The sequence below is a fragment of the Callionymus lyra genome, chromosome 10, assembly GCF_982586985.1.
Source record: "Callionymus lyra chromosome 10, fCalLyr1.hap1.1, whole genome shotgun sequence".
Classification (NCBI taxonomy): domain Eukaryota; kingdom Metazoa; phylum Chordata; class Actinopteri; order Syngnathiformes; family Callionymidae; genus Callionymus; species Callionymus lyra.
The window spans coordinates 27,042,300-27,058,876 of NC_141827.1; the positions used below are offsets into that span (position 1 = coordinate 27,042,300).

Sequence of the window (16,577 nt, forward strand, 5' to 3'; positions counted from 1 at the left end):
ACTTTCTTTATTGTTTGTTTCTTTGATCATTTGAATTTTAACATATATTGAACCGAAGAAAATGTAAAACTGGTTTGACTTTTACATAAAAATAATATATTATTTCTAAATTAATTTCTTACACCTTACAATGAAAGAGAGATCAATGTAAAAAAAAAAGAAAAATACAAAAAAGTTACATTTTTAACAACATCTCAAGCATGTATGATCAGAAAATCTCCAGGATAATAATCAATGGACAGAAGGACACTTGAAACCAAACAGGCAGTTCAAATAATCTTCATCACTTGTGTGTCGTGTTCCCATCACACGCCGTGGAAGTGTTCTATGAGGACACTGAGTAAATGAGCTTAAACAGGGAGAGGCAGTGAAGAGGTAGCTACTGAACGGCACACACCAGGCATCAGTTCGTGCACACGCCGACGTTCAAAGAGAAGGAACCCGCCTTCACTTTCCCTGAATTAATTCAGCTTTGCAGCTCATTTTCTCCGGCGCACGGGTGTGTTGACAAGAAGCTGCTGCTTCTCTCCTGCACCAGATAAAGAGGCACATCTTTATCCCGCAACAACTCCGGCGCTTCCTCTCTAAATGGGCCCTCTGGGTGCCGCCGGTAGCCAGGTGTGGAGAGCCGGGGCCCGCCCACGTGGATGTGACAGTCTGGCCTGTTTGGAATGGATAAGAAAGTGACCCAGTTCCCCCTCGTGGACGAGCAAAAGATACTCGTCCGGTAATTAGTTCCTGCTTCTGCGGGAGGTGTTGATATCTTCAAATGAAGGGAAGTAATTGGGAGACGGAGCTGATGGTATGTTGCAGTGAAAGAGGAGACCGCAGGATGAGGTTGCGGGATATCACCGTGAATCATAATTAGTCCACTTCGATCCCTCTTTTCTTTGCTATTACCATCTTATCTTAGCCTCTCCTCCTCCTCTTATCAGCTCCCCCCCCCCCTCACTGGCCTCCCCCACCACCCCGTCCATCATCGCAGCCACGTGCCTCCGCGAACCTGTTATTGCCTCCCGCCCTCGTAACAAATGATGGAGCGTGGCCTTGCGGATGACTGACAGGTCAGGGAGACGTGGCCTGGCCTTTTCACCCAATCATTAAGGTAGAAAGTCAAAGACGGGCGGCCAATTACAGAGCGGCTTCGATCGATACACCAGCGGAGTCTTAGAATAATGAATAAACCTGCAATGTTTTACGTATTTTGAAAGTATAACTCTTTTGATGTCTTTTGTCAACGCTTTTGTGTCAGAATTTTCTCATCCAAAATCTCAACATTAGTTTAAAATAATTAAGATTACACATTTTTTACCAGGAAAAAAATCCAATTAATATTTTCTTTAAATGAAACACTCTTTTTTAGCATTTGAAATAATTAAAATGCCACTAGGTGGCAGTGTGCCTGTCAACTACAAGCGTTTAAAAATAATTAGATAAATAAATAAAAATAAATGTATTTAAAAGAGAGAAGTGAAGGCAGTTATCTTTCATTTATTGTTAGTCCACGTGTCGTCAATAAAGACCAAAATTCAATGAGAACAAAACCAAGACTGAGACCAAAGGTCTGTATGAGTGTGAGTCTACATGTAGTGTTGAGATTAAAACTGGCCTTAACCCTTGTGTCATCAATGGGTCGAGGGTTCACATTGGGTTTAAGAACTATGAGTATAATTAAGGGATGCAAACTAGATTCTCCCCAGAATGGCGACAATCTTTGATTTTTTTTTTTTTTATAAAAGAAGCCCAGAGATCTTAACCGATCTCTTTTAGGTAGGTCCCAGAATATACATCAAGGTTATGGAAAAAAGTGCGAATGGCTCTTCTTCAGGTGCTGATGACTCATCATGCTTCACTTCTACCTGTCGTGGTATATCTTTGTTTAAGGTTCTGTGACTGCGTCCATCACAACAGTTAAACTGTCAAAGGTTGACATCTAGACATGAAAGATGACGCCAGCACAGAACAGATGGGATGAGTCCGACTCGACAGAGACGTGCAAGAAGAAATGCTTTAAAAAAACGTATGTTTACAATCTCTTCGTTGTGTATCGCTAGAATTCTTCTTGTGTATGTGTAACACTGACGGTGCTGCTGATCAATGACAACATCTACATTTTAGCTATAGTAAGTATGTCTGATTTATTTTTTTATATTATGGCTGGAAAAATGTTTATTTTTAAAAGTTATCTGTGACAGTGAACCAAGATTATTGACCTTTTAAATATCAGGCAGTTATTCTGTGAGTTTTTTCTATGTTAAGACAATTTTAGATTAAAAAAAATACAAATAACTGGATTTCCCAATAACTTTTGACCTCTAAAATAACCTAAATAAGAAATAATAATAAAACTGAGGTTGAGAATTTCCTCTCCCATGACTCTCTGTCTAACCTTTGCCGAGCAGGTTATTCATTGGTAACATTCTGGATGTGTGAGGGATTCTTAAGCAATATAAAACAAATTCTACAAAGAAAAAAAATATCCTTCTCGACATAAATAAATAATCATCAACTTTCAACTAATGCCTTTATAAATTTTACATTTTAAACTTTCTGTGAAATCTCTGTATAATTCAACATAAGGATCGTACACCAAACACTGGCATCTGTATTTATTTAAATCAAAAGATTTTTTTGGAAGTAGTTCTCATTCTGTACTGACACCACAAAGTAAGAATATTAGCATAAAATAATTGGTATAAATGACCTGTGACCTGAACATGACCATACGTCCCCTTTTACCTCGACATGTCCTTTGTATGGCCTGTCCTTGTAAACTAAAATCCTTCAATTGTCAGGGGTTTTGAGTTTGTGTAGCGCATACTCCATCTTCCCTTCACGACTATTGTCTTTATGGTAAATTCCTCGATCCATCTTGATTACATCCCTTAAGATCTGCTATTGTCACGATCACAGATTGCTCGCTCGGAAGAGGCGCACACTCTTCATCGTGATATTCTGAACGACATTCCTGGCTTTCCAAATTGTATTGGTCGGCGCGATCGCCTCACAGCAAGAAGGTTGTCGGTTCACTTCCCGGTCAGGGGGGGTTGGCAACTTGTGACCTTTCTGTGTGAGTTTGAATGTTGACTCAAGACAGCTTATTCTGAAGAATGTTCAACCTAAGATTTAGCAGACCTGGGCAAAGTGCGGTGCGGGGGCCACATGTGGCTCTCATAATGTCAGAGAATGATCATGTATAAATGGATCTAATGCATTAACGAATGTATTTTGTATTTATTATTCATTTACATTTTCACACTTATTTACTTTTTCCCTCCTTTCTTGTGTATAATTTTTTCGAGTATATATTAATCCCTCCAAACATTTTTTTCAAGTTAGTTGAAGAAATGTTTTGAATAAACTCATGTATAGAAGAATAAAATTGCAGCTTCTTTAGCTTAATACATGTCATGGCCTAATGACAAATGTTCTATTTTGAGGGATTTTCTCGTCCTTCTTTTTGCTTTACGCCCCCTGACAACATTCACGGAATTGAATGTGGCCCTTGAAGAATTATAATTGCACACCCCTGGACTAGAGGAATATAAATATTGTGTATTTTGTTAAAAATCTGAATATCTATTACAGGCCATACATTTCTTCTTCAAGACGTCTGGTATTTTTGGGGATCCAGAAGCGCATGAGAAACACTCCATCTGACCCAAAAAACCACCTCAAAAATTTGCCACAGAATGTCCTTCTTCTTTTGAAGATTCAAAATATGGTCAAACCTCGCCACACTAACTTGCATCAGTCCGAGCCGCATTCGAGTTGTTTATGTAACTAAATTCCGTCTGAATTTTATATAAGCCTATTCTTTTCATCTGGGGCTTTAGCCTGTAAGTAGCAGTTGTTGTGCTCTAAAAAAGGGTTGGAGTGACATGAGCGTCTGGTAGTACATAATGGAATTTGACTCTTCTCTGTCATGCTGCATAAATTGCTCAGATGCGGAGGAGACGGGACTTTTAAAAAGTCCCGTCTCCTCCAGTGCACGAGAGACTCGCGCCGACTTGAATCGATGCTGCCTCCACCACCCTCCCCTTCCTCGTCCTCTCATCAAAGTAAGATGTAAATGAATCAAGGCCGTCTGGTAATAGCCTTCCACTTGACATTCTGCTTTTGTTCCAATCAGCCCCCCCCCCCCAAAAAAAAAGAATGCTCCTGTGAAAGATTCTCCTTCTTGTGGCGTTTTCGGTTACTTGCCTCTGATGGTGGTTGTCCTTTCTGCACTGGCAAGATCAGAGCGATTTCCAAACAGCGCAGTGAAGGAGGGAGGCAGGGATGCGGGGTGGCGTGAGGTGACTGAGACGGAAGAGTGTTGTAAAAAGAAAGAGTGAGGTGGAGTAGAAAAGATGGGTTAAAATGGGAGACTGTTTTTCTTTTTTTTGGGGGGGGGGGTCTTTGTGTTTGAGTTGTAGAAAAAAAGGAGCGAGACGGGTGAGGGAGAATGCAAGTCATAGAGAGTGAACGGGGGGAGGTAGAGGGAGAGGTGGGATTGATATAGTGGGTGAGAGAGGGAGAGAGGGAGAGGTGATTACGTGGAGCAGCACCCCACTTCATGAGGAAGCATACGGCAGCCCTGCAGTGCGAACACACACACACTCTGAAAATGGGGCTATGAGACCGAGAGGAAGCGAAAAAGCCGAGAGAGACAACGAGGAGGAGGGAGTTGAGGGGAAGAGCTTGAGCGATCTGGCGGGATGAGACGAGGGGGGAAGAGCACACAAGCCTCTCGTGGACGTGAGGAGGACGCGGCGAGCAGAGGCTGAGGCTAGATCCTCCTGTGCAGAAGAAGAAGCCAGGACCCTCGTTGCCCCCCCCCCCCTCCGTGAGCAGGGAAGGGTAGCGCGTTGAGAAACCGCCGCATCTGCGCCGACTGCATGTCTCAGACAGGCAGGGAATGCAGCAAAAACCTCTGCCCGAAGCACACAGGCTGCTCGCTGTACCCGAGAACCAGGTGGGCTGGGGTGGGAGCAGGGACTGACACTGTGGTCTGGTGGCGACGATGATGCCCGCCGTAGAGTAGAGAGAAGAATCACTTGTCGTCTCTCTCCTGGATTCCCTGGATCGTATCGCTCTGAGGGATGAGAAGCGGGTTCACCGGTGGAGTTGCTCGCCCAGCAGCCCGCTGAAGAGCACCGGGAGCCCTGGCACCGGCACGGACACCGAACCTTTCCTGGCTTGTCCCCGGAGCTTTACCAAGGAATTTACCTTTGAGTTTTGATTTGAGGAATTGTCAATGATAACACTGTGGAAATCCTAAGCCAACGTTTTTTTTTCCTTTCTTTTTTTTTTTTTTTTGTCTTTTGATGCAGGATTTACGATATGTGCACACCTAACCGTGCTCGTGGTTCTCGAGAACGTATGCCCTCAGTGTAGACCGTGATGGAAATATAACACCAGTACCTCAACCGTACTTTTAGAATGCTGCTATCTTCCGTGCATGAGCCGTGCCCTAGCTCTCAAAGAGGTTGACCAATGAAGCCATGGGACTCAACCAGAGCTTTCCAAGTATGTGGTGACAACCCTGACCAATTCATTTTTGTGGGGGAGAAGTGATTCTTATTCTAGAGAAAGTTAGGGGGATTGTTTCAGCTGTCATGTAGTGATGAAATGTCAATGTTTAGTCCTTGCAACTTGAAGATGATGTAGTCCTTTTGGAACGAGCACTTGTCTCTCGCTCATCTGCTCACTAAAGGAATGTTTAGTGAACCTTGTTTGTTGGAAGGCGCCACAGTGGCTCGGTCCAACATAACTAGCGGCGTCGAGCTTCAGATGGGCTTCCTCCCCTGCACTACCTTCACCCTCGCCTGACACTCTCAGTCAGTCACACTAGCACCAGTGGGTGTATATTAGGCTAGTCCATTCAGGGGCCTGCAGCACTTCCTACCCTCCTCCCATTTTTTTTTTTTTTTTTTTTTGAGTTAACAGGGTGCCCGCCTCGTACCGTGGGAGCCCACCCCAACCCCGTATTCCTTTTGGCCTGGACCCTGTCTCCCCCCCCCCCCACCTCGCCCGGTGGTGCTGCCCTCGGGTCTGCCTCTGCCGGCCGAGGATGATGTGGCAATGCCATGTGTCGTCCTCTGACTGCCGCTGCTACCGGCTGAACGGCTTCTCCCTGCTGAAGCGCTTCCCTCTCTCAGCAGATGGGGCCTGTGGTAAAGCCCTGGACCAGCCGGTGGGAGAGTGGCTGGAGCACGTGGGGCTGCCGCAGTATGAGAGCAAGTTCCTGCTCAATGGCTTTGACGACCTGCGATTCATGGTGAGTAACAAACCCCCCATTCGGCACGTCTGTCGCTCTCTCATCCCTTGAACCTTCAACTTGACTTCTTTTTTTTTTTTGTTGTTGCCACTCAGCACTTTTCCTTTTCTCTTCTTTCCCCTAATTTCACCCAACGATCCCTCACCTCCCCGCAAATGTGTGACCCCCTCATGGATTTATAGCCCGTCTGCAAATGCAGTTGGGAAAAATGGGCGACCGCCAATAACAAGACAAATGGCGACCGAAACCCATTAACTTTTTCTCAGCTTTTTCCAATCATACTATCTCATCCACTGTACTACCTCACCCCCCCTCCTCCCCGTGTGTTCAATCATCTGATTTACTGCAGACCCACTGGAAGATGACCAGAGAACACTTTTTATGTCATATATCCTTCGCTTGATTTCAATGGAAGTATAACGCTGCCATCACATTATAAATGGACGAATATAACCTTTTTTTGAACTTTTCTTTTTTAATAGAAATTATTTGTATTAAGCATGAAATTACTTAATTATTGATCATTGAATTCAATACTTACATTTACACCAAGCTGTAGAACTAGCATTAGTCGCAAATGGCTGAAATCTCACCGTTAAAAAGCCGCCATCATGAATTGACGCACCAGTGCTTCTACGTCGTCATGTGATCATCTGCTTGTCACACCATTGGCTGGAAGTTCATTAAAGTCGCTCTGTACTCTAGGTATTGTCTGATGACACTATTATCCCAACGTTTTTTGTATTGAATTTAAAACATTTATTTTTAAATTATTGGAATTAAATTTTACTGTATGTGTGAAAAAAACAACAATTAATTAGATTAATTAATTTTTTACTTTCCTTTTTATTAAAAATCAGACCAGGGTCACAAGGCGCTTAAACGATCAGAACGATACACAGTTGAAATATGCTTTAAAAAGCCAAGACAACATAGTGACAAACACAACAGCCCCAAGAAACGCAAGTGTCATGACTTGTGTCGTGACTTGTAATGTGATTTGTGTCGTGACTCGTGTCATGACTTGTGTCGTGACTCAGGTTGTGACTCGTGTCTCGACTCTTGTCATGACTCTTGTTGTGACTTGTGTCGTGACTTGTGTCGTGACTTGTGTCGTGACTTGTGTCGTGACTTGTGTCGTGACTTGTGTCGTGACTTGTGTCGTGACTTGTGTCGTGACTCGTGTCGTGACTCGTGTCGTGACTTGTGTAGTGACTCGTGTCGTGACTCGTGTCGTGACTCATGTCGTGACTCGTGTCGTGACTCGTGTCGTGACTCTTGTCGTAACTTGTGTCTCGACTCTTGTCATGACTCTTGTTGTGACTTGTGTCGTGACTTGTGTCGTGACTTGTGTCGTGACTTGTGTCGTGACTTGTGTCGTGACTTGTGTCGCGACTTGTGTCGTGACTTGTGTCGTGACTTGTGTCGTGACTCGTGTCGTGACTCGTGTCGTGACTCGTGTCGTGACTCGTGTCGTGATACGTGTCGTGACACGTGTCGTGACTCGTGTCGTGACTCGTGTCGTGACTCGTGTCGTGACTCGTGTCGTGACTCGTGTCGTGACTCGTGTCGTGACTCGTGTCGTGACTCGTGTCGTGACTCGTGTCGTGACTCGTGTCGTGACTCGTGTCGTGACTCGTGTCGTGACTCGTGTCTCGACTCTTGTCGTGACTCTTGTCGTGACTCTTGTCGTGACTCTTGTCGTGACTCTTGTCGTGACTCTTGTCGTGACTCTTGTCGTGACTCTTGTCGTGACTCTTGTCGTGACTCTTGTCGTGACTCTTGTGTTTCGACTCGTGACTGATGACTCGTGTCTCGACTCTTGTCTCAACTCTTATCTCAACTCTGTAGTGACTCGTGTCGTGACTCGTGTCGTGACTCGTGTCGTGACTCGTGTCGTGACTCGTGTCGTGACTCGTGTCGTGACTCGTGTCGTGACTCGTGTCGTGACTCGTGTCGTGACTCGTGTCGTGACTCGTGTCGTGACTCTTGTCTCGACTCTTGTCGTGACTCTTGTCGTGACTCTTGTCGTGACTCTTGTCGTGACTCTTGTCGTGACTCTTGTCGTGACTCTTGTCGTGACTCTTGTCGTGACTCTTGTCGTGACTCTTGTCGTGACTCTTGTCGTGACTCTTGTCGTGACTCTTGTCGTGACTCTTGTCGTGACTCTTGTCGTGACTCTTGTCGTGACTCTTGTGTTTCGACTCGTGACTGATGACTCGTGTCTCGACTCTTGTCTCAACTCTTATCTCAACTCTTGTCGTGACTCTTGTCTCAACTCTTGTCGTGACTCTTGTCGTGACTCTTGTCGTGACTTGTGTTGTGACTTTTCAAACTTGGGAAAAAAACAATATATTTAATTTTAAAAAAGTACTATTCAATTTGGAAATGAAACAAAACAAAATTTAAATACTAAATAACACTGATGAATTTTATATAAGAAATCTAATTCTAGCAGCTAATTCAAGCTATTCTAACTTATTTTAGAAACTCAATAAAATCATCATCATGTTTCTCATTGTAACATAACTGGATTAAATCTTGCAACGCTGGCGAAAAGACACAATTACATTTTCAATCCCCTGGTTATGTAGCTTGAGAATAAAAAATGAAAAAAAACTCCCACCGTAAATAACTCAGCCCGAAGGGTAGATGCCTTTTTTTCAGAGACCACAGCGCTGCATTAGCACTATAGGCTATATGTTATAGCCGTTTGTCACAGCTGAGCTCGGTTAAGTGAGACCGGTCTGCTCTGAGGGGAGAGTGAATGGATTCACAAAGCGTTCCGGTTGAGAAATGCTTATATCCGACGTGTTGATCTTTTTATTATAGGTGCTGTGATCACATTGCAGTGGAGGCTCTTATGAATTCATGATAAGATAAATGGTCAACGTGGTGCATGGTCCGATACACAAGTCGCTGTTGTCATGGTGACCACAGTTGTTATGCATCATTTCTAAACATACTACATAGTGGCCGGGAAGTAAATCGCTTAACATGGGAAAACACATGATGGATTTAAAAAAAAAGAAGTTTTTTTTGTCATCTTATTGGTCCATGAATCGTCCTTGGTTTTATGTGAATATAAAATGGTGATTCAAAAATAGTTTGAAAACTAAAATCAAAATAGATTTGTAGATGACTGAAGAAAGTTGTTTAACCCTTCATATTTATTACCTGAAAATATTATTTTATTTTAGGGCATAAATTAGTATCGACTTTTTCAATATAATGGATTTTTTAAACAGAAATGTTTAATGTGAATTTCAAAATCCTGTTTTAAAGGATTAATAAAAATAAAACAAATTAATAAAAAAAAAGAAAAGATAGAATAGCAATAAACTAATTATTGCATGGAAGTTGTAAAGTTGTTAAGTCAATAGGCCTCAACCTAGTTCACCTGCCAAAAATATTTTTGCATGGACTGAATATGGCCCACAGGCCTTAAGTTTGAAGTGCAGTTACCATTCCATTACTATATTGTTTTCACTTCATGGAGATAATACCATATACTCCCCTTTGTAATTATTTTTTTCATCCTCTAAGCAGTAAAAATCTAAATAGAAATCTGCCAAGAAATTAAAATACTTTAACCACTTTTGAGAAAAATTTTAAATTTCCTTTGCATTGATTCAAATTGTTTTTTTTGTTTTTTTTAACAAAGTACAAAAAAACTGTAAGCAAGACCGAATAAATCAAAGATTGGCTTTCTTGAACTGATACTCATTTATACGTGACATGATTACAGAGTTTTTATGTTATATCGTTTTGAGATATAAATTTGAGATATAATTATGAAAATAGCATTGTTATTTTTGGAAAGCAGTTAAAAAAAAAGAAATTCAGAAATAATTTCCTTCATTTAAATGTATATATATTTTTATTAATTTAATGATTTATTAATTCAAATTGTGGGCCCAAAATTAACACCAGATACAAAAGTTTATCTCAAGATGAAGCTAACACATTTTAATCAAAACTTATTATCAGTCATTAAACCTTTATTATGTTTGATTCATTAACTAAAGCGCCCCCTGGATTCGAAGCAACATCGAGACGAGTCATTGGCCCTGTAAGACAAATGGACCTTTGGATATTTATGGGATGTGTAGGTCAGCAACAAGAGAAAGGTCAGAGTAGTCAGGCAGACATTCTGAATGTTTAATATTCTGCCCTTTTAGATTTGACCAGATCCGTTCAAATGTCATCAATCCCCATTTTCTTTTCCCCAGAAAGTTTGTGGGTTTGGTTACAACTCTTTTGTTACATACATTGATATAATAAACAAGAAAAGTCTGCGATGAAGTTCCAAACTTACACCAACAAATCAAATCATAGTTGACCGTGTTTGGGACTCTAGTAGCGAGGAAGGTTGCCAGTTCGAACACCTTCCTATTATTAATCATGAACGGCTTTGTTTTATCGGTAAAAAACGTAATGCCAATTTAACCGTCTAGTTAATGAATCGACAACAAACTCTGAGTGACATGTAGTTTTTCTGAATCAGGAACTTTTTTTTTCTCCTTCTGAACAACAATAATAATAAATTATGGTTTTTGCTACTTTATAACATATGGCTCTGAGCTACTATTTCAATGAAACCTGGCATTTTACAAACTAATAGTGCCATCTAGTGGCCTTCAATATGAAGACACTGTATCGTGATATCTCAACAGCTGTTTCATGAAGCCTCATCATTAATACATACCAAACTTTAGAGCAGGGTTCCCCAACCTTTTCCAGATAAGGGTCCACTTTTAAGTCTCAAAAACCTTTGCGGCCCACCTCCAACGCCATAAATACGAATGCATTATAATGCGTTCTCAGAGCACTTATTTTAATCGAAAATTGAACATAAAGGACTGAAATCAATAAAGGAGAAACAAATCGGAAGCTCTACAGTCCCTAACACAGCATCTGTAACATGTTGCAACACCTTCAAAAATTCCTATCTCTCATTTCCTTGTCACATGTATAATACTTGAAGGAAAAACAATATAATGAAAAGAATATTTCAAAATGTTTTATATCCTTTTAAACTTAAAGAGTTTTAACATTTAAAACATTATTATGTGTATTTTTTTTTCCCACCCTCCCACAAAAATACCATTTTGGAAATAATTTTGCGACCACTTGCAATACCTGCCCCTAGGTTGGGAAACACTGCCTTAGAGGATAAAAAGGGAATTGAGAGAAATTGAGGCTAGGCTTAAAGCTTACCATGAATTCATTGCGACATAAGCCTAAAAGCGCTCATGTAGTTTGCGCATTCTATTTAGAGAAATCTTTCAAATCCGTGTATCATGAATCGTGTCAGTATATTTAACATTTTAACGTTCAAATTTAAGTTTAAAGATAAGATAAGTGGTCATAGACGCACACTTAATAGAAGCTAGATAACAACTTTTTGGTCACCCCTAAGTTATAGATATATTAATTCTTCCTAACATTAACTTATATAATATAGATATGAACTTCATGATCGGGACTGATGTGGAGATAAAAAAGATTTATGGAAAAAAATCTGGTGTTTCAGATGCAACAGTTTGCAACAGCAGCTGCTAATAAAAGAGTTAGTGTCGGTGCAACTGTTGCAGTGTTTGCACAGCATCATGGGAGAACTGCTGCGTCTGAGGGATCACACATTATACAGCTGCGAGCTCATGATTTGTTCGCCACGATTCTCTGCTCATTTCACGCTTCCAGAAGTGCTCCTTTTCTTAGCATTCACTCCATCCGGTGTCAAAAATGTGAAGATTTTTGTCCTGCTTTGTTGCACTCTGCAGAAGGGTTTTTTTTTTTCTTCGCCGTCTTAGTTTTTGTTGCATTCTCAACACGTAATCGGTGGGGCCGATGCCAAAACATAATCACACACCGCATTAACGGAGAGGAAGGATTTCCAGCTCGGCTACATCTCTAAGTCATATTTGATGAACTCAAACCAACCACGGAGCGTTAGCTATTAACGTACTCAAGCGTTCGCTGCCGTCGCATGTTTCCAGCGCAGCGTAACATAATGTTTACAGAAGCTCCCGCGGCTTCATCAAAATGAAATCGATGTCGACCACGGACTCCTTTCGTTTCGACAACCTGGCGGGAGGAGCGTGAATGCTGCAGCATTACGCTCAGAAGCAGATTGGCTACAGAAGATTTTAAGATTCTCGGCCAGGAAGAATCAATCTGCAACAGTCCACGGGGGGAAAACGCTTAGCTCCACATTTTCAAGGTTCTCCGTGCAGCCCTTCAGGAAAGGGAACGACAAAGAAGCTGGAGATGAGAAAGGGACAAGGATCTGCTGGTCCGTCTCACAACTATTGTTTGAATCCCTCTCCAGAATGAAGGCACGGTTGCCAAGTGTGTCGGTTTATTATTGTGTTGCTGAGGCATCAGCAGCCAGATCCTGTAGACACACCGCTGCGATTATGAAAGCTTTGTTCCCTTCAAGTCGTCCCAAATCAGATTGATTACTCTTGGCATGCACAATTTATTTGACTTCATTGTCCTCCCACTCTGGTGTCACCGCTTGTCTCGGAGATGCGCACTCTCTCGTGTGTTTGTAGACACACAGTTTTAGCCTGGTTCTGGCTCTGTAGAGCAATTTATGATCCTTTTATTGACTCAAATGTGGTTCAGCGGAATGGTTGAGGCGACACTCAGTTATAATGATACAGTGGATGATGCCTCATGAAACAGTTGATGATGCTTTGTAAAACAGTTGATGAGGTATCATGATACAGTAAATCAGTTATAATGATACAGTTGAGGATTCTTCATGAAACAGTTAATGAGGTTCATGATACAGTAAATCAGTTATAATGATACAGTTGAGGATTCTTCATGAAACAGTTGATGAGGTTCATGATACAGTAAATCAGTTATACTGATACAGTTGATGATGCCTCATTAAACAGTATATGATGCCTTATAAAACATTTGATGACATATCATGATACAGTAAATCAGTTATAATGATACAGTTGATGATTCTTCATGAAACAGTCAATGAGGTTCATGATACAGTAAATCAGTTATAATGATACAGTTGATGATTCTTCATGAAACAGTCAGTGAGGTTCATGATACAGTAAATCAGTTATAATGATACAGTTGATAATGCCTCATGAAACAGTTGATGAGGTTCATGATACAGTAAATCAGTTATAATGATACAGTTGATGATGCTTCATTAAACAGTATATGATGCCTTATAAAACAGTTGATGATGCCTCATGAAGGAATTGATGATGCTTTCTGAAACAGTTGATGAGGTATCGTGATACAGTAAATCAGTTATAATGATACAGTTGATGATTCTTCATGAAACAGTCAATGAGGTTCATGATACAGTAAATCAGTTATAATGATACAGTTGATGATGCCTCATGAAACAGTTGATGAGGTTCATGATACAGTAAATCAGTTATAATGATAAAGTTGATGATGCCTCATGAAGGAATTGATGATGCTTTCTGAAACAGTTGATGAGGTATCGTGATACAGTAAATCAGTTATAATGATACAGTTGATGATTCTTCATGAAACAGTCAATGAGGTTCATGATACAGTAAATTAGTTATAATGATACAGTTGATGATGCCTCATGAAACAGTTGATGGTGCTTTCTGAAACAGTTGATGAGGTATCATGATACAGTAAATCAGTTATAATGATACAGTTGATGATTCTTCATGAAACAGTCAATGAGGTTCATGATACAGTAAATTAGTTATAATGATACAGTTGATAATGCCTCATGAAACAGTTTATGATGCCATGTGAAACAGTTGATGAGGTATCATGATACAGTAAATCAGGTATAATGACACACTCTCTTTTTGTTGAATTATTAGAACTGAAAGACAAAATATTTCCAAACATCTGTTTTAAAAGCAGCTCTCATCCTCAGTCATCACCGGCTTGCCGGATTTTGCCGGATAGCAGCATAGGACACACTTTATTAAATAAACCATACAAGAACCATGATAATAAAAACAAGATGTTATTAGAAACCAAAAAAAACAATGATGATACAAAATTGAAAATCGATATATTGCTGTTGAATATCAGTACAGTATCATGAGAACAAAAACAAGTAAATCTATCAGTGTATCGATTTCTTCACACCCTTTACACAACTGGGTTATGCAACTTTTGTACTGTTAGAGAGACTGAGCTGAAACATCCTCTTCAATTCTGGTTTATTCTTTAATATATATATTTTTTTAATTAAGCATTATTAGAATCATATATTGAGTTGTAGAATATTATCTTTTAAAAATCTAACAAGGCTTTTATTACATGTATCACCATTGAGGGGTTGATGAGGCTTCATGAAACAGCTGTGGGCGTATCATGATACAGTTTCTTCATTTTTAAAAGACCACTAGATACCAACCTCAGTGAGAAAATGATCTCATGTTTCATTGAATAAGTAAATTATAAATCATAGAGTGCCATGTAGTGGTCTTTCAAAATGAATACACTGTTGAACACCATGAAAATTAACTGGAAATATGAAAAAAATAAAAAAAATGTAAGTAATTTGGAAACTAAACTAAACCAAACTAACCTTACAAACACAGGCAATCACATAAACTAGGTTAGTATCGAGGATTGCAGGAATCTTCCGTACGAAAAGTTTGTATAACATAAAATTCCCAGATATCGCGCGATTAAATGGTGATGGTGTTTCCTATTTAAAGATACAGAGTGGAATAATAAATGGCAACAAAGTGTTAGAAAATATTAAAATTAGTGTAAGAAAGAAGTGCGATTCTAACACGAGTGCTATGCTAATAGACATACCGAACCACCAGAGGTAGCTAGCTCTGGTGGTTCGGTATGTCTATTAGCATAGCGCTCGTAATAATAGCGCCTTTGGTGAAAACGGCAAAAAGGCGGAACAACACTATCCTTGCAACGAACACCAGGATATTTTCTGTGGTAGAACATTCTGAGAAATAAAGATGTGTTTCTTTTACTCGTGAAGTTGAACAGTTAAAAGGTCATGCATGGATGCCAGTTTAAAAAAAACAACAGCATTTTTTGCCTGCCAAAGTCAGTGCATTCAAGTAGCTTTTTTTGTGTGTGAATTTCTCAGCCGGCTCTCGTGCCAAACTTGTTTCCCGTTGCTTTGTTTAAATAGTAAATAGGAAAAACAGCAGTGAAGCACAAAAGCGTGTGTTTTATTGTATGTAAAACTGTCTCTTTCTTTAAGGCACTAAGACGTTTTTTCTTTGACTGTATCATTGTCTGTCGTCACGCATACTGTCTCTGTTTGTTGGCATGTGTGTGTGTGTGTGCGCACATGTGTGTATGTGTGTGAATGTGTTTACTTGTGTGTCTCTCTTGCGTTTCTGCGCACGCAGGGAAGTAACGTGATGGAGGACCAGGATTTGAGAGATGTTGGGATCACCGACCCAGGACACCGAAAGAAGATTCTCCACGCGGCACGCGGCTTGCCTAAGGTGATTACCGTCACTCTCGCAACCCCGGCGCTGCGTGGGTGTCAGATTAGGCCTCCGAAAATAGAGGTCATTCTTCAACCGCGACGTCTAATAATAGGAGCGACGGCGTGATGAGACATCTCAGGTTGATGTACGTTTTTTGGCAGGTGATCGGATCACAGTGTTTGGAAATCGATGAATCCCTCTTTTGATATGTGGTCCCGAGAAGGACGTGTGTTCATAAATGATGTCTTCCCACCGACGACATCACGCTGTCTTCGAGGCGTCGCGGTGATTTGCTGCCTCGGAAATCATTACATGGATTATTCAATCTGCCTCCATGGACGATAATTTAGAAATCCCTCGCTATAGGGACATGAGCTAGAATCCAATTAAAGATCTCAAACAGCCAGAATTGGCAATACACATCACGATACTGGTCACAAAACTATAGTGTAATTATAGGATAATATTGGGATTTATTGTTATAGTCAGTTTAATTACATTTAATCTCAATATTTAAGCAAAAAATGTAGTCCAAACTATTAGAACATGTTATTTTTTATGTGTTGATGTTTGCCTCATGATACAGTTGATGATGCCTCATGATACAGTTGATGATGCCTCATGATACAGTTGATGATGGTTAATGAAACAGTTTATGATGATTTATGAAACAGTTGATGATGCCTCATGAAACAGTTTATGATGCCTCATGAAACAGTTTATGATGCTTTATGAAACAGTTGATGATGCCTCATGATACAGTTGATGATGCCTCATGAAACAGTTAATGATGCTTTATGAAACAGTCGATGATGCCTCATGAAACAGTTTATGATGCCTCATGAAACAGTTTATGATGCTTT

At 40.5% G+C, this 16,577-nt stretch overlaps 1 protein-coding gene across 5 annotated transcripts in view; it reads left to right on the forward strand.

The window, feature by feature from the left end:
- Positions 1-5,006: 5,006 nt before the first annotated feature.
- Positions 5,007-16,577, forward strand: part of anks1ab (ankyrin repeat and sterile alpha motif domain containing 1Ab) — a 37,246-nt gene continuing 25,675 nt past the window's right edge. Inside the window, exons 1-3 of one of the 5 annotated variants that reach the window (XM_087800259.1) lie at positions 5,007-5,511; positions 6,144-6,262; positions 15,631-15,729. In XM_087800259.1, the coding sequence (XP_087656385.1) occupies positions 5,487-5,511; positions 6,144-6,262; positions 15,631-15,729 (243 nt within the window). In that variant the 5' untranslated portion in view covers positions 5,007-5,486. Of the gene's footprint in view, positions 5,512-5,961; positions 6,263-15,630; positions 15,730-16,577 lie in introns of those variants that run through there. The other 4 variants (XM_087800260.1, XM_087800261.1, XM_087800262.1 and 1 more) reach the window with 4 other exon arrangements.